Source organism: Nerophis ophidion, linkage group LG24 (assembly GCF_033978795.1).
Source record: "Nerophis ophidion isolate RoL-2023_Sa linkage group LG24, RoL_Noph_v1.0, whole genome shotgun sequence".
In the NCBI taxonomy this organism is placed as follows: Eukaryota; Metazoa; Chordata; class Actinopteri; order Syngnathiformes; family Syngnathidae; genus Nerophis; species Nerophis ophidion.
In genome coordinates this window covers 7012539-7030584 of record NC_084634.1, presented here as the reverse complement: position 1 = coordinate 7030584, position 18046 = coordinate 7012539, and the positions used below count along the sequence as shown (strand labels likewise).

Sequence of the window (18046 nt, the reverse complement as noted above, 5' to 3'; positions counted from 1 at the left end):
CAGACCACAATAAATGATGTAGCAGACCACTTTAAATGATATGGCAGGCCAACACAAATGATGTAGCAGACCAAGTAAATGATGTGGCAGACCACATTAAATGATATGGCAGGCCACAACGAATGATGTGGCAGGCCACCTTGAATGATGTGGCAGGCCACCTTGAATGATGTGGCAGGCCACATAGAATGATGTGGCAGGCCATTAAAAATGATGTGGCAGGCCACATAGAATGATGTGGCAGGCCACATAGAATGACGTGGCAGGCCACATAGAATGACGTGGCAGGCCATTAAAAATGATGTGGCAGGCCACAACGAATGATGTGGCAGGCCGCATAGAATAATGTGGCAGGCCACATAGAATGACGTGGCAGGCCACATAGAATGATGTGGCAGGCCACCTTGAATGATGTGGCAGGCCACATAGAATGATGTGGCAGGCCACATAGATTGATGTGGCAGGCCATTAAAAATGATGTGGCAGGCCACATAGAATGATGTGGCAGGCCACATAGATTGACATGGCAGGCCACATAGAATGATGTGGCAGGCCACATAGATTGATGTGGCAGGCCACATAGAATGATGCGGCAAGCCACCTTGAATGATGTGGCAGGCCACCTTGAATGATGTGGCAGGTCACATTAAATTATGTGACGGACCACTTTAAATGACGTGGCGGGCCAGATTTGGTCCCTGGGCCTTGACTTTGACACCTGTTCACGGGGGCCAAGTGCCAATGAAATTGGTTTCAATGGGAGAGGTTGACTTGACATACAAGTGTTTTGGGTTAAGAGCACCGCCACAGAACCAATGAAGCGTGCAAGTCGAGCTGGAACTGTATTGTTATTGTTGTTGTTGTTGTTGGACACTTTTAAACACATTAAAAAAAAAAAAAAACATGATTATTGCTTGATGTGGAATTACAGTCTTTGGACAGAAATGTGGTTTCACAAGCTCTTAGGAGGCAAAAAAGGCTGCATTGAAGAACGCTCGTGTTGTCAAAGCTTCAAGCTGAAGGTTTCCTATTTGAGCGTTTCATTGATGGCTTCATCGCCATGGCAACAGAGTAGCGAGTCGGCCGGCAGGCTGCATCACACTAAAAGCAGTCGGGTCACGGAGACATGATCCGACGTGACCGAACAGGACAGGAAAAACAAGGTCCATGAAAAAAAAAAAAGGACTCGGTGGAACTTCTCCTCGGATCAACACAAGACCTGCAAAGGTGAACGTTGTTTGTTTACCTTCGCAGTCGGACGGCTCCGTGCTGCCCTCCTCGTGTTTGGACAAGCGGGAGAATTGATTTCTCCGGCTCAGCGTCCGCCGAAGCTGCTGCTCCTCACCTTTGGGCTGAGTCCCACGCAAACTCTGCGAGCGTGACACCGAGATCTCAAACTGCTTCATGACCTCGTTGTCGCTTTCCGAGGACGTGCCGGCGCCGCCTTCGCCGCCGAAGCTTTTGACTGCAAAAGAAGGGAAAAGAGGCAAACATTTGACACATTTCTAAAAATATTCATCCCTCTATCCATTTCTAGACTTCATTGGAATAACGATTAAAAAACAAAAATATATATAAAAGATATCGTTTAATATAAATATCACACTGTACATTTAACTTTTTTATTTCATTAAAAAATTACTTTAAAGGCCTACTGAAATGAGATTTTCTTATTCAAACGGGGATAGCAGGTCCATTCTGTGTGTCATACTTCATCATTTCGCGATATTGCCATATTTTTGCTGAAAGGATTTAGTAGAGAACATCCACGATAAAGTTCGCAACTTTTGGTCGCTAATAAAAAAGCCTTGCCTGTACCGGAAGTAGCAGACGATGTGCGCTGGTGTGAGGGCTCCTCAAATCCTCACATTGTTTACAATCATAGCCTCCAGCAGCAAGAGCTATTCAGACCGAGAAAGTGACAATTTCCCCATTAATTTGAGCGAGGAAGAAAGATTCGTGGATGAGGAAAGTTAGAGTGAAGCACTTAAAAAAAAAAAAAAGAAAGAAGGAAAGTCGACGGCTCCAGTGGGAGCGTTTCAGATGTAATTAGACACATTTACTAGGATAATTCTAGAAAATCCCTTATCTGCTTATTGAGTTAATAGTATTTTATCCATCCATCCATCCATCATCTTCCGCTTGTCCGAGGTCGGGTCGCGGGGGCAACAGCCTAAGCAGGGAAACCCAGACTTCCCTCTCCCCAGCCACTTCGTCTAGCTCTTCCCGGGGGATCCCGAGGCGTTCCCAGGCCAGCCGGGAGACATAGTCTTCCCAACGTGTCCTGGGTCTTCCCCATGGCCTCCTACCGGTTGGACGTGCCCTAAACACCTCCCTAGGGAGGCGTTCGGGTGGCATCCTGACCAGATGCCCGAACCACCTCATCTGGCTCCTCTCGATGTGGAGGAGCAGCAGCTTTACTTTGAGTTCCTCCCGGATGGGCGAGCTTCTCACCCTATTTCTAAGGGAGAGCCCCGCCACACGGTGGAGGAAACTCATTTCGGCCGCTTGTACCCGTGATCTTATCCTTTCGGTCATGACCCAAAGCTCATGACCAGGTATTTACCATGATAGTATTTTAGTGAGATTATAAAGTGATACCTGAAAGTCGGATGGCTGCGGTGAATGCCAGTGTCTCTGAGAGAAGCCGAACTGCCTTTTTGAGCTGCAGGATGAGGTCGCGTAATCCACTCCAGTCTCCGATAAGAGCCGACTTAATATCACAATTTTCCCATCCAAAAACTTGCTGGTTGACGTACAGAAACATGTCCGCTTGACCGCTCTTTGTCAAAGCTTCACAACAAACAAACACCGGCTGTGTTTCGGTGCTAAAGGCAGCTGCAATCCACCAACAGCATTCTTCTTTGACGTCTCCATTAATAATTTAACAAATTGCAAAAGATTCAGCAACGCAGATGTCCAAATTACTGTGTAATTATGCGATGAAAAGAGACAACTTTTAATGTAAGTGGTGCTGGGCTAATATGTCCACTCCAACCAATAACGTCACAAACACGCGTCATCATATCGCAACGTTTTCAACAGGAAACTCCACGGGAAATCTAAAATTGTACTTTAGCAAAGTAAACCGGCCGTATTGGCATGTGTTGCAATGTTAATATTTCATCATTGATATATAAACTATCAGACTGCGTGGTGGGTAGTAGTGGCTTTCAGTAGGCCTTTAAACTGCAGCTCAGCTCGCTCACAGTTCCTGCTAGAGGTGAAGGCTAATTAGCTTTTAGCGTAACATGTGTGTGTGTGTGTGTGTGTGTGTGTTAGAGGTAGCAAAGCCCTGTCTGTCTGTTATTTCACTTGAACTCCATGGTGTTCAGGGATGAATAGTCTCCCTTACATATTTACTATGCTGTGCTGCAAGTAGATTATGTGCATGTCTTTTATCACAGTCCGTGGGTCAGTGTGGGTCAGTGTGGGTCCGTGTGGGGCAGTGTGGGTCAGTGTGGGGCAGTGTGGGGCAGTGTGGGTCAGTGTGGGTCAGTGTGGGGCAGTGTGGGTCCGTGTGGGTCAGTGTGGGTCAGTGTGGGTCCGTGTGGGTCAGTGTGGGGCAGTGTGGGTCAGTGTGGGTCAGTGTAGGGCAGTGTGGGGCAGTGTGGGTCAGTGTGGGGCAGTGTGGGTCAGTGTGGGGCAGTGTGGGGCAGTGTGGGTCAGTGTGGGGTCAGTGTGGGGCAGTGTGGGGCAGTGTGGGGCAGTGTGGGTCAGTGTGGGGCAGTGTGGGGCAGTGTGGGTCAGTGTGGGGCAGTGTGGGTCCGTGTGAGGCAGTGTGGGTCAGTGTGGGTCAGTGTGGGGCAGTGTGGGTCAGTGTGGGTCAGTGTGGGTCGGTGTGGGGCAGTGTGAGTCAGTGTGGGGCAGTGTGGGGCAGTGTGGGGCAGTGTGGGTCCGTGTGGGTCAGTGTGGGTCAGTGTGGGTCCGTGTGGGGCAGTGTGGGTCAGTGTGGGGCAGTGTGGGGCAGTGTGGGTTAGTGTGGGGCAGTGTGGGTCAGTGTGGGGCAGTGTGGGTCAGTGTGGGGCAGTGTGGGTCAGTGTGGGGCAGTGTGGGTCAGTGTGGGTCAGTGTGGGTCAGTGTGCGTCAGTGTGGGTCAGTGTGGGTCAGTGTGGGTCAGTGTGGGGCAGTGTGGGTCAGTGTGGGTCAGTGTGGGGCAGTGTGGGTCAGTGTGGGGCAGTGTGGGTCAATGTGGGTCAGTGTGGGTCAGTGACCCACCACAAAAGTGAGGATGTTGGCACACACTTTCCGATGTGCTTTAGCGCCTCCTACAGGAGTGGAGTGGAACATTTTGGGATCAAACCGGTTGAGATAGATTTGCTCGGAGAACATTCTAGCAAACACAATTGTCATCAAGTGACGTGGTTGACATCAGGGACAAAAAGACGGCAAGCCCCCCCGCCTTGTGGGCTCGCCGCGATGAAGACGAGGGTCTGGCAAGAAGAAGAATGCGGTGCCTTGACAACACGTGTGTGCAGTGACGTGGAGCTTCAACGCGCTTCAGAGAAAATGGCGGGTCACAGCGCTCCGGCGTAATTTCGACATTAATTGGCAGGCAGCGAGTGACGCAAGTTGCCTCTACCTGAGCCGTCGCCATGGTTACAGGAGGCTGACATGAAGAAACAAACAAGCGGACGCTGGAACGCTTGAACATCAGCAGACATCATCAGGGCGCTGGAATAAAGACTTATGTGCATCACAGCATATCATAGCAATCCCTAGATTGCTTGCAAATACGCCCCCCTGGTGGCTGTGAGCGTAATAAGAAATATAATCAACCTGCCTGACTCCACCTGTGTTAAAGGCCTACTAAAAGCCACTACTAGCCACCACGCAGTCTGATAGTTTATATATCAATGATGAAATATTAACATTGCAACACATGCCAATACGTCCGGTTTAGTTTACGAAATTGCAATTTTAAAGTTTTTTCTTGAAAACGTCGCGTAATGATGACGTGTACGCTTGACGTCACCGGCTGTTATGACTATGAGCGCTGCACACACACACAGCTAAAAGTCGTCTGCTTTAACGGCATAATTACACAGTATTTTGGACATCTGTGTTGCTGAATCTTTTGAAATTTGTTCAATTAATATTGGAGAAGTCAAAGTAGAAAGATGGAGTTGGGAAGCTTTAGCCTTTAGCCACATAAACACACGGTGATTCCTTGTTTATAATTCCTGGAGGTGAAACTTTACTATGGATCAGAGCGCGTTCAAGCAGACATGATCCCCGACGGAATGTCAACCAGCAGGTTTCGGTGAGAAAATTGTGGTTAAAAAGTCAGTTTTTACTGGAGAAAAGCTGAGCTTGTGTCGTCCATAGCTGCCGTCGACTCCCCTGAGAGAATGTGCATCAACACACCCGTGGACACACCCTTCCGACTATCAGGTACTATTAAAATCACTAAAACACTAGCAACACAATAGAAAGATAAGGGATTGCCCAGAATTATCCTAGTAAATGTGTCTAAAAACATTTGAATCCGTTTTTTTTGTTTTTTTACTTGTTTTTTTTTCTAGTCCGTCGCTACCAATATCCTCAAACACGAATCTCTCATCCTCGCTCAAATTAATGGGGAAATTGTCGTTTTCTCGGTCCGAATAGCACTTTTTGTTGGAGGCTCTGTCACGCCAAATTTCTTCCCCCCCTACAAACCCCCCCCCATTTACTACCGGGGTCATGATTAATACAGACGTTTTGTTAACGCTATATTATAAAAAATATGACGCTATATTATAAAAATATAACTCTATATTCTATACTATACTATACTATACTATACTATATTCTATTATATATTATTCCATTATATATTATATATTATTATATATTCTATTATATATTATTATATATTCTATACTATACTATACTATATTATATTCTATACTCTATATAATACAACTCTATATATCAAGCTATATATCGGGAGTTTTTTCGTAATGATGACGTGTACGCTTGACGTCACCGGCTGTTAGGAAGTATGAGCGCTGCACACACACACAGCTAAAAGTTGTCTGCTTTAACCGCATAATTACACAGTATTTTGGACATCTGCGTTGCTGAATCATTTGCAATTTGTTCAATTAACATTGGAGAAGTCACAGTAGAAAGATGGAGTTGGGAAGCTTTAGCCTTTAGCCACACAAACACACGGTGATTCCTTGTTTAAAATTCACAGAGGTGAAACTTTACTATGGATCAGAGCGAACATGGATCCCAACCGAATGTCTACCAGCAGGTTTCGGTGAGAAAATTGTGGTAAAAAGTCGCTTCGTACCGGAGATCAGCTGAGCTTGTGCCGTCCGTACAGCTGCCGTCGACTTCCCTGAGACACTGGCGTCAACACACACCTCCGACTATCAGGTACTGTTAAACTCACTAAAACACTAGCAACACAATAGAAAGATAAGGGATTTCCCAGAATTATCCTAGTAAATGTGTCTAAAAACATCTGAATTTGTCAAAATGCAATCGCGTTTCTATTTTAACTTGTTTTTTTCTTTGTTTTGTTTTTTTTCCAGTCCGTCGCTATCAATATCCTCAAACACGAATCTTTCATCCTCGCTCAAATTAATGGGGAAGTTGTCGTTTTCTCGGTCCGAATAGCTGTTTTTGTTGGAGGCTCCCATTAAAAACAATGTGAAGATGTGAGGAGCCATCAAACATGTGACGTCATCGCCTGCGACTTCCGGTAAAGGCAGGGCTTTTCTCTTAGCACCGAAAGTTGCAAACTTTATCGTGGATGTTCTCTACTAAATCCTTTCAGCAAAAATATGGCAATATGGCGACATGATCAAGTATGACACATAGAATGGACCTGCTATCCCCGTTGAAATAAGAACATCTCATTTCAGTAGGCCTGTAAGTCACAGCGCCCACTTGTGGCCCAGCCTGCACAGCACACTACTTTTGCGCGCCAGAAGAAAAACCCGGCTGAGTAAACGCACCCTCAGCGCTTAGCCTGAAGTTCTTCAGCGGGCGATGGGGGCTCCCAACAGGAAGTGGTGTTTGCTCAACCACCTGAAATACTCGCTGTGGTGTTTGAGCAGAGGGGCGTGACGCCAGGCCCGGTGTCCCGCTGGGCGTTTGCGATGGCGACTGTTTGCTCTCTGAGTTGTTGACTTTGGCAACTGTAGCGACGAGCCGTGAGACGTGACGGTGCGGTTAGGCTTTACGTCGCACGGAGGAGTACAATTACTCCGACGGAGGAGCAAAGTTACCCATAAAAAGGCAACATCGTGCACTTCAGGTGTGAACTTAGTGTGCAGCAGAAGCAGTCCCTCACAAGAAACACCAACAAAGTCTGCGCTTGAATTTGAGGGACCATCATGCCCACCTTATTAATGTATTCTCACTCACATCTTTACCTTTTTTCTACTCATCTTGCAAGCCCGTGTGACGTCAAGTTTAGTCATGTGATACATGCCGAGTCATGTGACGCCATGTTTAGTCATGTGATACATGCTAAGTCATGTGACGTCATGTTTAGTCATGTGACACATGCTAAGTCATGTGACGCCATGTTTAGTCATGTGATACATGCTAAGTCATGTGATGTCATGTTTAGTCATGTGATACATGCTAAGTCATGTGACGCCATGTTTAGTCATGTGATACATGCTAAGTCATGTGACGTCATGTTTAGTCATGTGATACATGCCAAGTCATGTGACGTCATGTTTAGTCATGTGATACATGCCAAGTCATGTGACGCCATGTTTAGTCATGTGATACATGCTAAGTCATGTGACGTCATGTTTAATCATGTGTTGCATGCTAAGGGGTGTGATGTCATGTAGAGCAGTGGTCCCCAACCACCGGGCCGCGGTGTGTTTTTTATGTTGATTTAATAAGAAGAAAAATAAAAAATAAAAAAAAATAATAAAAATCTTCTGCGGCCCGGTAGGCCGTGGCCCGATTGGTACCGAAGATTTTTTTAATTAATTTTTATATTAAAAAAAAAAAAAAAGTTTTTTTTTTTTTTTTAATTAAATCAACATAAAAAACACAATATACACTTACAATTAGTGCACCAACTACTAAAACCTCCCTTTTTCTGACAAAAACGTCCCTTTTTCATGACAAAAAAAAAAAAAAAGGAGCCCCCCCCCCGGACCGCTGGACAAATTATTAAGCGATGACCGGTCCGCGGATACAAAAAGGTTGGGGACCACTGATGTAGAGTCATGCAAGGTCATGCAAGGTCAAGCAAAGTCATGAGATGCCATGTGAGGTCGTGTCAAATAAGAATTGTAAACAATGGGCAACATTTTTTAAAAAGTGCAGTTCCCTTTTAAGTCACGTGAAGTCCTGAGATATCATGTCAAGTCATGAAATACAAGGTGAAGTCATGGCATCTCATGTCAAGTCATGAGATATAATGTGAGTTATTGAGGTCTCGTGTGAAGCCATTAAGTCATTTGATATAATGTGAAATCATGTTGTCATGTGAAGTCATGTGATGTCATGTGAAGTCATGAGATGTCATGTGAAGTCATTTGAAGTCATGAGATGTATTTTGAAGTCATGTGAAGTCATGTGATGTCATGAAATGCCATGAGATGGCATGTAATGGCATTTGATGTTATGAGATGTCATGTGAAGTCATGTGAAGGCATTTAATGTCATGAGATGTCATGTAATGTCATGTGAAGTCATGAGATGTCATGTAATGTAATGAGATGTCATGTGATGTCATGTAATGTCACGTGAAGTCATGAGATGTCATGTAATGTCATGTAATGGTATGAGATGTCATGTGAAGTCATGAGATGTATTGTAAAGTCACGTGATGTCATGAGATGTCATGTGAGGTCATGTGAAGTCATGAGATGTCACGTGAAGTCATTTTAAGTCATGAGATGTATTGTGAAGTCATGAGATGTAATGTAATGAGATGCCATGTGATGTCATGTGAAGCCATGTGTAGTCATGTAATGTCATGTGAAGTCATGAGATGTCATGTAATGAGATGTCATGTAATGCCATGTGATGTCATGAAATGTCATGGAATGTCATGTGATGTCATGTCATGAAATGTCATGAGATGTCATGTAATGTCATGAGATGTCATGTAATGCTATTGAATGTCATGTGATGTCATGTCATGAAATGTCATGTCATGTGATGTCATGAAATGTCATGAGATGTCATGTAATGAGATGTCATGTAATGAGATGTCATGTAATGCTATGGAATGTCATGTGATGTCATGTCATGAAATGTCATGAGATGTCATGAGATGTCATGTCATGCCATGTGATGTCATGAAAGGTCATGGAATGTCATGAGATGTCATGTCATGCCATGTGATGTCATAAAATGCTATGGAATGTCATGTCATGAAATGTCATGAAATGTCATGAGATGTCATGTAATGCCATGTGATGTCATGAAAGGTCATGGAATGTCATGAAATGTCATGGAATGTCATGAGATGTCATGTCATGCCATGTGATGTCATAAAATGCTATGGAATGTCATGTCATGAAATGTCATGAAATGTCATGAGATGTCATGTAATGCCATGTGATGTCATGTCATGAAATGTCATGAAATGTCATGAGATGTCATGTAATGTCATGAGATGTCATGTAATGAGATGTCATATAATGTCATGAGATGTCATGTAATGAGATGTCATATAATGTCATGAGATGTCATGTAATGAGATGTCATATAATGTCATGAGATGTCATGTAATGAGATGTCATATAATGTCATGAGATGTCATGTAATGAGATGTCATATAATGTCATGAGATGTCATGTAATGAGATGTCATGTAATGTCATGAGATGTCATGTAATGAGATGTCATGTCATGAAATGTCATGAGATGTCATATAATGTCATGAGTTGTCATGTAATGAGATGTCATATAATGTCATGTAATGAGATGTCATGTAATGTCATGAGATGTCATGTAATGAGATGTGATGTCATGAAATGTCATGGAATGTCATGAGATGTCATGTAATGCCATGTGATGTCATGGCATGAGATGTCATGTGAAGTCATGTGAAGTCATGAGATGTCATGTGATGTAATGATATTTCATGAGATGTCATGTGATGTAATGAGATGTCATGTGATGTCATGTGAAGTCATGTGAAGTCACGAGATGTCATGAGTTGCGTGGGCAGAGCAGAACGAGGGTCTCACCGAGGCCTTGGCGTGTTTTCCGGCGTTGGCTCTGCTGCTCCAGACAGGGCAGCCCCCCCACGCGGGAGAAGCACATCATCTTGTTGATGAAGAGGAAGAGGAGGGCCAGCGCCGCCACCAGGACGCCCACCGCCGTCATGAAGCCGACGGCCTCCGGCGTGACTGGCGGGGGGAGGGAGAGGGGACACACAATGACACACTGATCAGACCACACAAACAGACAGCCTGCGCACACACACACGCACACACACGCACACACACACACACACACACACACAACGTGGCACATGTGATAACACACAGACACAACAAGTCATGTTTTAGTGCGACGTAAACATCATGTCTCAGCATACAAGACAACTTTTCATGTCACCAAAACACATCAAGGTGCACATCTCCAGTTGCCATGGCGACACCTCGCTCAGGTTGACCTGGGTCAGCGGAGGCTAAAATCCACCACGCGCTTCTTTGGTAGGCGACCTCCTGTTGGGTCGGCCATGTTTTAGTTGGCTGACTTTGATGGCACTCAAGTGTCGGCGTGTGCTAAACTGCTAGTAAAGTGAGCATATTACCCCTGCTTTGCTTCTTTTTACACTTGTATTGTAACATGACAGCCACAGTTTGACCCTGGGAGTGAATATCTCCTAAGACTGGGTGTCAAACATACGTCCGGTCCTGCCAACAGGTTAAAAATGAGCTGAAATAGAAGAAACTGCTGTTCTAAATGTGTCCACTAGAGGCCGCCATAGCAATTCTTTGTATCCCCTGCCCCGAGGAGAGGGGCACATCTGTGGCTGCAGACACTCGAAGTGGCGCCCACAGCGGTGACGACAACGACAGTGTACCCACAGTGGCGCTGCCAATCGATTTGTAACGTGATCCAATCGTGAATTATATTTATATAGCGCTTTTCTCTAATGACTCAAAGCGCTTTACATAGTGAAACCCAATATCTAAGTTACATTTAAACCAGTGTGGGTGGCACTGGGAGCAGGTGGGTAAAGTGTCTTGGCAGTGACTAGGATGGCGGAAGCGGGAATCGAACCTGCAACCCTCAAGTTGCTGGCACGGCCACTCTACCAACCGAGCCATACCGCCCCTCGTACCACGCTTGTTATTACTTCGGATCTTAAATGTCTTGCTTTTTCGGTGGATTATTTCCACCCTAAACCTATTTTATGATACCTATTAGAGATGCGCGGATAGGCAATTATGTCATCCGCAACCACATCATTAAAGTCGTCATCCACCCGAACCAACATTTTATCAAAACCGCAACCGCCCACCACCCGCCCGTTGTCATATATCAGGGGTCGGCAACCTTTGCCACTCATAGAGCTACTTTGACCCGTTTCACAGGGTAAAGAAGACAATGGGAGCCGCAACCATTCTTGCAAATATTTGCTGGTGCTCATCCAGATAACGAGAATAAGGGCGTGCTGTGACGCCCTTGCCTTAGACCCCTTCTACAACATGTACAATCTGCTTGCCGATCCAGTAACGTGGAGTATGCAGCTACCTCAGATACACGTACAAAATTGAAAGGCATACTGGGTGACACAGAGTACACGGATGGTTGTGATATAAACAATTTTAACACTCTTACTAATACGCACCACACTGTGAAGCCACACCAAACAAGAATGACAAACACATTTCGGGAGAACACCCTCACAGTAACACAACATAAACGCAACACAACAAATACCCAGAATCCTTTGCATCCATTACTCTTCCTGACTATATTTTACATCCCAGCGCCCTCAACCCCGCCCATCTTACCGACGCACGGGGGGGGAAGGGGGTTTGGTGCCACCGGTGTATAATATTGTCAGGAACAGTCATGGATGCAAAGGATTCTGAGTATTTGTTGTGTTGCGTTTATGTTGTGTTACTGTGAGGATGTTCTCCCGAAATGTGTTTGTCATTCTGGTTTGGTGTGGCTTCACAGTGTGGCGCGTATTAGTAAGTGTGTTAAAGTTGTTTATATCACAACATATTTTATTTTTTTTAATTTTTATTTTTTTTCCAAGATGGCGCTGCTGTAGTGGCTGCTGTAGGCAGGAGCTCTGTGCCCTTGTGTCATCCTTCTGTGTTTCCCTCTTGTTTTCATGTCTTATTATATTTTTTTGCCTTTTGGTCCGGGACGCTTTGGGACTGTGTGACAAGGGGTGGCACTTTCGTGACCTCTGTGGTGCTTTTTTTTGTGGACTTCTGGATCTGCCTCCCGGGAGCCTTTTGGCCATGGAGACCAGCTGTTACACCGGAGTCGGTTTGGAGGGACCGGAGGAGATGCGGATGAGGGGACAGGGCTGCGGAGCTAGCACTGAGCGCTGGGACGGAGAGGCTTCGCGGTGTCGGACACCTCAGTCACCTTGGACGTATCCTCGCTCATCCATGAGGACTGGACACTGGCCGAGAGTGGAGTCGGCTGTCTTGGTTGCTTTGTTGGGTCTGCTCCTGTCTCTGGCCTGGCTCCCTCCACCCCAGCGGACGATGGGGTGGAACACCGCAGAGGCCACCACAGTGGATATGTTTCTTTTACTTTTTATTCATAGCTGTATGTAGAAGTGTCTGGTGCTTTAATGTCTTTAATGTCCTACGTGTTCTTTGATGTTTGATGTGTACTATGGCTATGAGTTGTTTTTTTTTTTTCCCTTGGCCTCAGTCTGCACCCCCTCTCCAGGGCCCAGGCTAAGACCGATTTTTTAATTTTATTTTAATCTTCTATTCCCCCCCCCCCCTTGTTTACCTGTATCTCATCTTTTTTTGTAAGGGGCGCTGGAAGCCGGCAGACCCGTCAGCGATCCTGTTCTGTCTCCCTTTCATGTTTGTCTGATCTTGAATGGGATTGTGCTGAAAATTGTAATTTTCCTGAAGGAACTCTCCTGACGGAATAAATAAAGTACTATCTAATCTAATCTAATCTAATCTAACCATCCGTGTACTCTGTATCACCCAGTATGCCTTTCAATTTGATACGTGTATCTGAGGTAGCTACATACAACATGTTGCTGGACTGGCAAGATGTCTGTACATGTTGTAGTAAGCGTCAAAGGCAATTGCTTCCTAGCACGCCTTAATTCTTGTTATCTGGATGATCGCCAGCAAATATTCGTGGAAATACTTGCGGCTCCTATTGTCTTCTGTACTTTATAACACGGGTCAAAATGGCTCTTTGAATGGTAAAAGATTGCCGATCCCTGAACTAAGTATATCAAATATTTCCGAATGGTTCAACCGCCCCCCGCCCGAATCTATTTAAAATGTATTTTTTCGTCATGTCATCCGCCCGACCCGCGGTTTATCCACGGACTCCGGGGATGAGACCGCAAACCGCGCATCTCTAATACCGATCTGTGATGTAGAGGAGGAACCACAGAACCCTTCCCCGTCAACAATGACGCTAATCAAGCAAACTTTGTGTGAGCCACCAACGATTACTTTGGTTGAAATTACGAGCCAGAACCTTATATTTTTGAGCCCGAACACAAAGAGGATGAGCAACAAGTTTGGAAGTCGAATGCTAAACGGATGTAGCTTTATTGTGACACTATAGCATTAGCAGCATTGCTAGGTGTTAGAATAATTCTATCTAAAGTATTCTATTTATTGCTAGGTGTTGGAATAATTCTATCTATGAGTTCCCAGCACGAAGACAAAAGCTGTCTTTGAAGCTACCCAAGAGTGAGGCTTGTAAAACTCCACTGTGTAGGGGGGGGGGGGGCAACAAGAAGGTGTTTCTGGTTCTTTCATGTATCGTAATCAACAGAAAGATATTGTTTTAACCCAAGAACTACAAAGCGGAGAGAAGGCAGGATCTGGCCAAGTTCCAGGCGACCTCTTTTTTTACGAACCTCTTCTTTCAACTGTTTTACGACCTTTTCTATGAACTGTTTACTACCCCCCCCCCCCCCCTTGGAAGCAGCTGTTGACATGTGGTCAGAGAAAGTCCAAATAAAGAAGGAGACCTACAATTTTTCACCAGAGCGTGTAGAGACAGTCCGGGCGTCTCTCCTCAAATTGAGCCAAATTGAATTCTGTCTCTTTGTTTCTTGTCTTGTTTTAATAGATGTCATCCGTGTTTGAACCTGACATCAGGTGCTAAACATACAAACTAACCATAATAAAACAAACACTTTCTGTAATATTTCCACTCTCTCTGGGATGCCGACGGACGGGACACACATAATTCCGTTTAGATGAAGAATCAATCACGATCCTCACATAGGGTTAAACAGGGGGATGTTTGGTTTAGTTTTGTTTATTGTTTCTTCGGTCAGTGGTCAACGAAATAAACAAACAGTTTCACATAAACAAACAGTCGTACATTCATAAATTGAAAATGTTGCGGACCGAAAGGGTTTAGCCTGAAGTTGAACACTTATTGCGCCTAACCCTATAAACAATGTCAAATACAAGATGAGCTTTCAAAAATTATGACATACAAACTAACCATAATAAAACAAACACTTTCTGTAATATTTCCACTCTTTCTGGGATGCCGACGGACGGGACACACATAATTCCGTTTAGATGAAGAATCGAACACAATCCTCACATAGGGTTAAACAGGGGGATGTCTTTTGCAAAACATATTATAAATACACCTTGTACACAATATAAACAATGTTCTATTATATCAATGCGCCGCTAAAATAGTCCGTCTGCGTTAGCGCTTATAATAACAATATCACTCATATTTGGTTTATTTTCAGGTCCCGACATGTAAATGGGGTGTTGTTGGCGCTTTCTGGATGTTTTTTAGAGGCGTAACAGAGGACCCTACATCTGTTTACTCAATTGTTACCTATTTATTTACCATTTTGAATGCATTAAAAAAAGCCAAGCATATGTTTTCTTGTCTTACATAAGAATTGTGAATGATAAACAGCACATTTCTTTCTAATGTTGTGTATTTCCAGTACGACTGCCCTAATAATATGGTCAGAGTGCAGAAGCGTTACTACCGTGATGTCAATCTACGGAAATAGCCGATGGCATTCGGAGCCGAATACTCAGAATGCTCTCTATCCATCCATCTTTTTTGTACCGCTTGTCCCTTATATTCATAATATATATATATTCAAAATGGCTGACTGAATTTGTAGCATTTTGTCAATTTTCTTCACGGTATTTTCACATACTTGGTGGATTGTAAATACAATTGGAAATGGTTTAATGGATACAATGGGAAAAAAAGAGCATATAACGTCAACTTCTTTTTACCATCTACTTGTAACACTGGCTTCGGAGGGGGCGGAGCTACGTGCCATGTTAAGAAGAAAAGTGAATTATATTTATATAGCGCTTTTTCTCAAGTGACTCAAAGCGCTTTACATAGTGAAACCCAATATCTAAGTTACATTTTTAAACCAGTGTGGGTGGCACTGGGAGCAGGTGGGTAAAGCGTCTTGCCCAAGGACACAACGGCAGTGACTAGGATGGCGGAAGCGGGGATCGAACCTTGAACCCTCAAGTTGCTGGCACGGCCGCTCGACCAACCGAGCTATTCCGCCCTAAATTTTTTTCTTCTTCTATTTTTGTTCTTCAAGACTTAACTTTTTTTTTTTAAAGATGTGAAGTGACTTATATTTATATAGCGCTTTTCTCTAGTGACTCAAAGCACTTTTACAGAGTGAAACCCAATATCTGAGTTGCATTTAAACCAGTGTGGGTGGCATCGGGAGCAGGTGGGTGAAGTGTCTCGCCCAAGTGACTAGGATGGCCGAAGCAGGGATCGAACCTGGAACCCACATGTTGCTGGCACAGCCACTCTACCAACCGAGCTATACCACCCCAGATAGAGGCAACACTTCCTGTTTGGAGACTACCTCTACTAACCTCCTCCTACCTCCAAGGACAAAGCTAAGAACTATGGGAGACCCGGGCTTTCTGCTCCGCTGCTCCCAGTCTGTGGAACACTCTCCCTGACCACCTGAGGGCACCTCAGACTGTGGATGCTTTTTAAAAAAAGGCTTAAAAACCCTTCTTTATTAAAAAGCCTTTTTATAGCTATATGCATACTAGTTCTAGCTATTAGGCTGTTCTAGTTTGTATATTTTATATATTTTTATTATATTTTTTATTACAAACCCCATTTCCATATGAGTTGGGAAATTGTGTTAGATGTAAATATAAACAGAATACAATGATTTCCAAATCCTTTTCAACCCATATTCAGTTGAATATGCTACAAAGACAACATATTTGATGTTCAAACTGATAAACTTTTTTTTTTTGCAAATAATCATTAACTTTAGAATTTGATGCCAGCAACACGTGACAAAAAGTTGAGAAAAGTGGCAATAAATTCCAATAAAGTTGAGGATTGCTCATCAAAAACTTATATGGAACATCCGACAGGTGTGCAGGCTAATTGGGAACAGGTGGGTGCCATGACTGGGTATAAAAGCAGCTTCCATGAAATGCTAAGTAATTCACAAAAAACGGATGGGGTGGGGGTCACCAATTTGTGAGCAAATGGTCGAAAAGTTTTAGAACAACATTTTTTAACGAGGTATTGCAAGGTATTCAGAGATTTTACCATCTACGGTCCGTAAAATCATCAAAAAGTTCAGAGAATCTGGAAAAATCACTGCACGTAAGCGATGATATCACGGACTTTTGATCCCTCAGGCGGTACTGCATCAAAAACCGACATCAGTGTGTAAAGGATATCACCACATGAGCTCAGGAACACTTCATAAAACCACTGTCAGTAACTACAGTCGATTGCTACATCTGTAAGTGCAAGTTAAAACTCTACTACGCAAAGCCAAAACCATTTATCAACAACATCCTGAAACGCTGCCGGCTAGGCTGGGCCCGAGCTCACCTAAGATGGACTGACGCAAAGTGGAAAGGCATTCTGTGGTCTGACGAGTCCACATTCCAAATTATATTTGGAAACAGAGGACGTGGTGTCCTCCAGAACAAAGAGGAAAATAACCATTTAGATTGTTATAGGCGCAAAGTTCAAAAGCCAGCATCTGTGATGGTATGGGGGTGTATTAGTGCCCAAGGCATGGGTAACTTACACATCTGTGAAGGCACCATTAATGCTGAAAGGTCCATACAGGTTTTGGAGCAACATATGTTGTCATCCAAGCAACGTTATCATGGACGCCCCTGCTTATTTCAGCAAGACAAGTGTTACAACAGCGTGGCTTCGTAAAAAAAGAGTGCGGGTACTTTCCTGGCCTGCCTGGAGTCCAGACCTGTCTTCTATTGAAAATGTGTGGCGCATTATGAAGCGTAAAATACGACAGCGGAGACCCCGGACTGTTGAACGACTGAATCTCTACATAAAACAAGAATGGGAAAGAATTCCACTTTCAAAGCTTCAACAATTAGTTTCCTCAGTTCCCAAATGTTTATTGAGTGTTGTTAAAGAAAAGTGAAGTAACAGTGGTGAACATGCCCTTTCCCAACTACTTTGGCACGTGTTGCAGCCACGAAATTCTAAGTTAATTATTATTTGCAAAAAAAAATACAATTTTATGAGTTTGAACATCAAATATCTTGTCTTTGTAGTGCATTCAACTGAATATGGGTTGAAAATTATTTGCAAATCATTGTATTCCGTTTATATTTACATCTAACACAATTTCCCAACTCATATGGAAACGGGGTTTGTATTATTTTATTTTATTTTTTAATACACTGTAGCACTTTGAGGTGGTTGGCTCAATGTAAAGTGCTTTTTACAAATACAATTTATTATTATTATTAAAAGTATTATTGCCTACGTGTTTATTTTAAGTACAGGTACTTTTTAATTAGTTTGACTTGTTAGCAAGGCTTTGTCTCAAAAGGCAAGTCCACGGGTCTCCCATAAAAGGATTCATGTAATATTAAATGCTATCATCTTTACTT

General features: G+C 43.8%; 1 protein-coding gene across 6 annotated transcripts in view; it reads right to left on the bottom strand.

Annotated features, from left to right (window-relative positions):
* Nucleotides 1-18046, bottom strand: part of syt16 (synaptotagmin XVI) — an 85655-nt gene that overhangs the window by 14400 nt on the left and 53209 nt on the right. For 3 of the 6 annotated variants that reach the window (XM_061886141.1, XM_061886146.1, XM_061886144.1), the window contains exons 2-3: nt 10169-10393; nt 1247-1465 (exon numbers count right to left, since the gene is read on the bottom strand). In XM_061886141.1, coding sequence (XP_061742125.1) covers nt 1247-1465; nt 10169-10393 — 444 coding nt within the window. The remainder of the gene's footprint in view (nt 1-1246; nt 1466-10168; nt 10394-18046) is intronic. The other 3 variants (XM_061886145.1, XM_061886143.1, XM_061886142.1) reach the window with 1 other exon arrangement.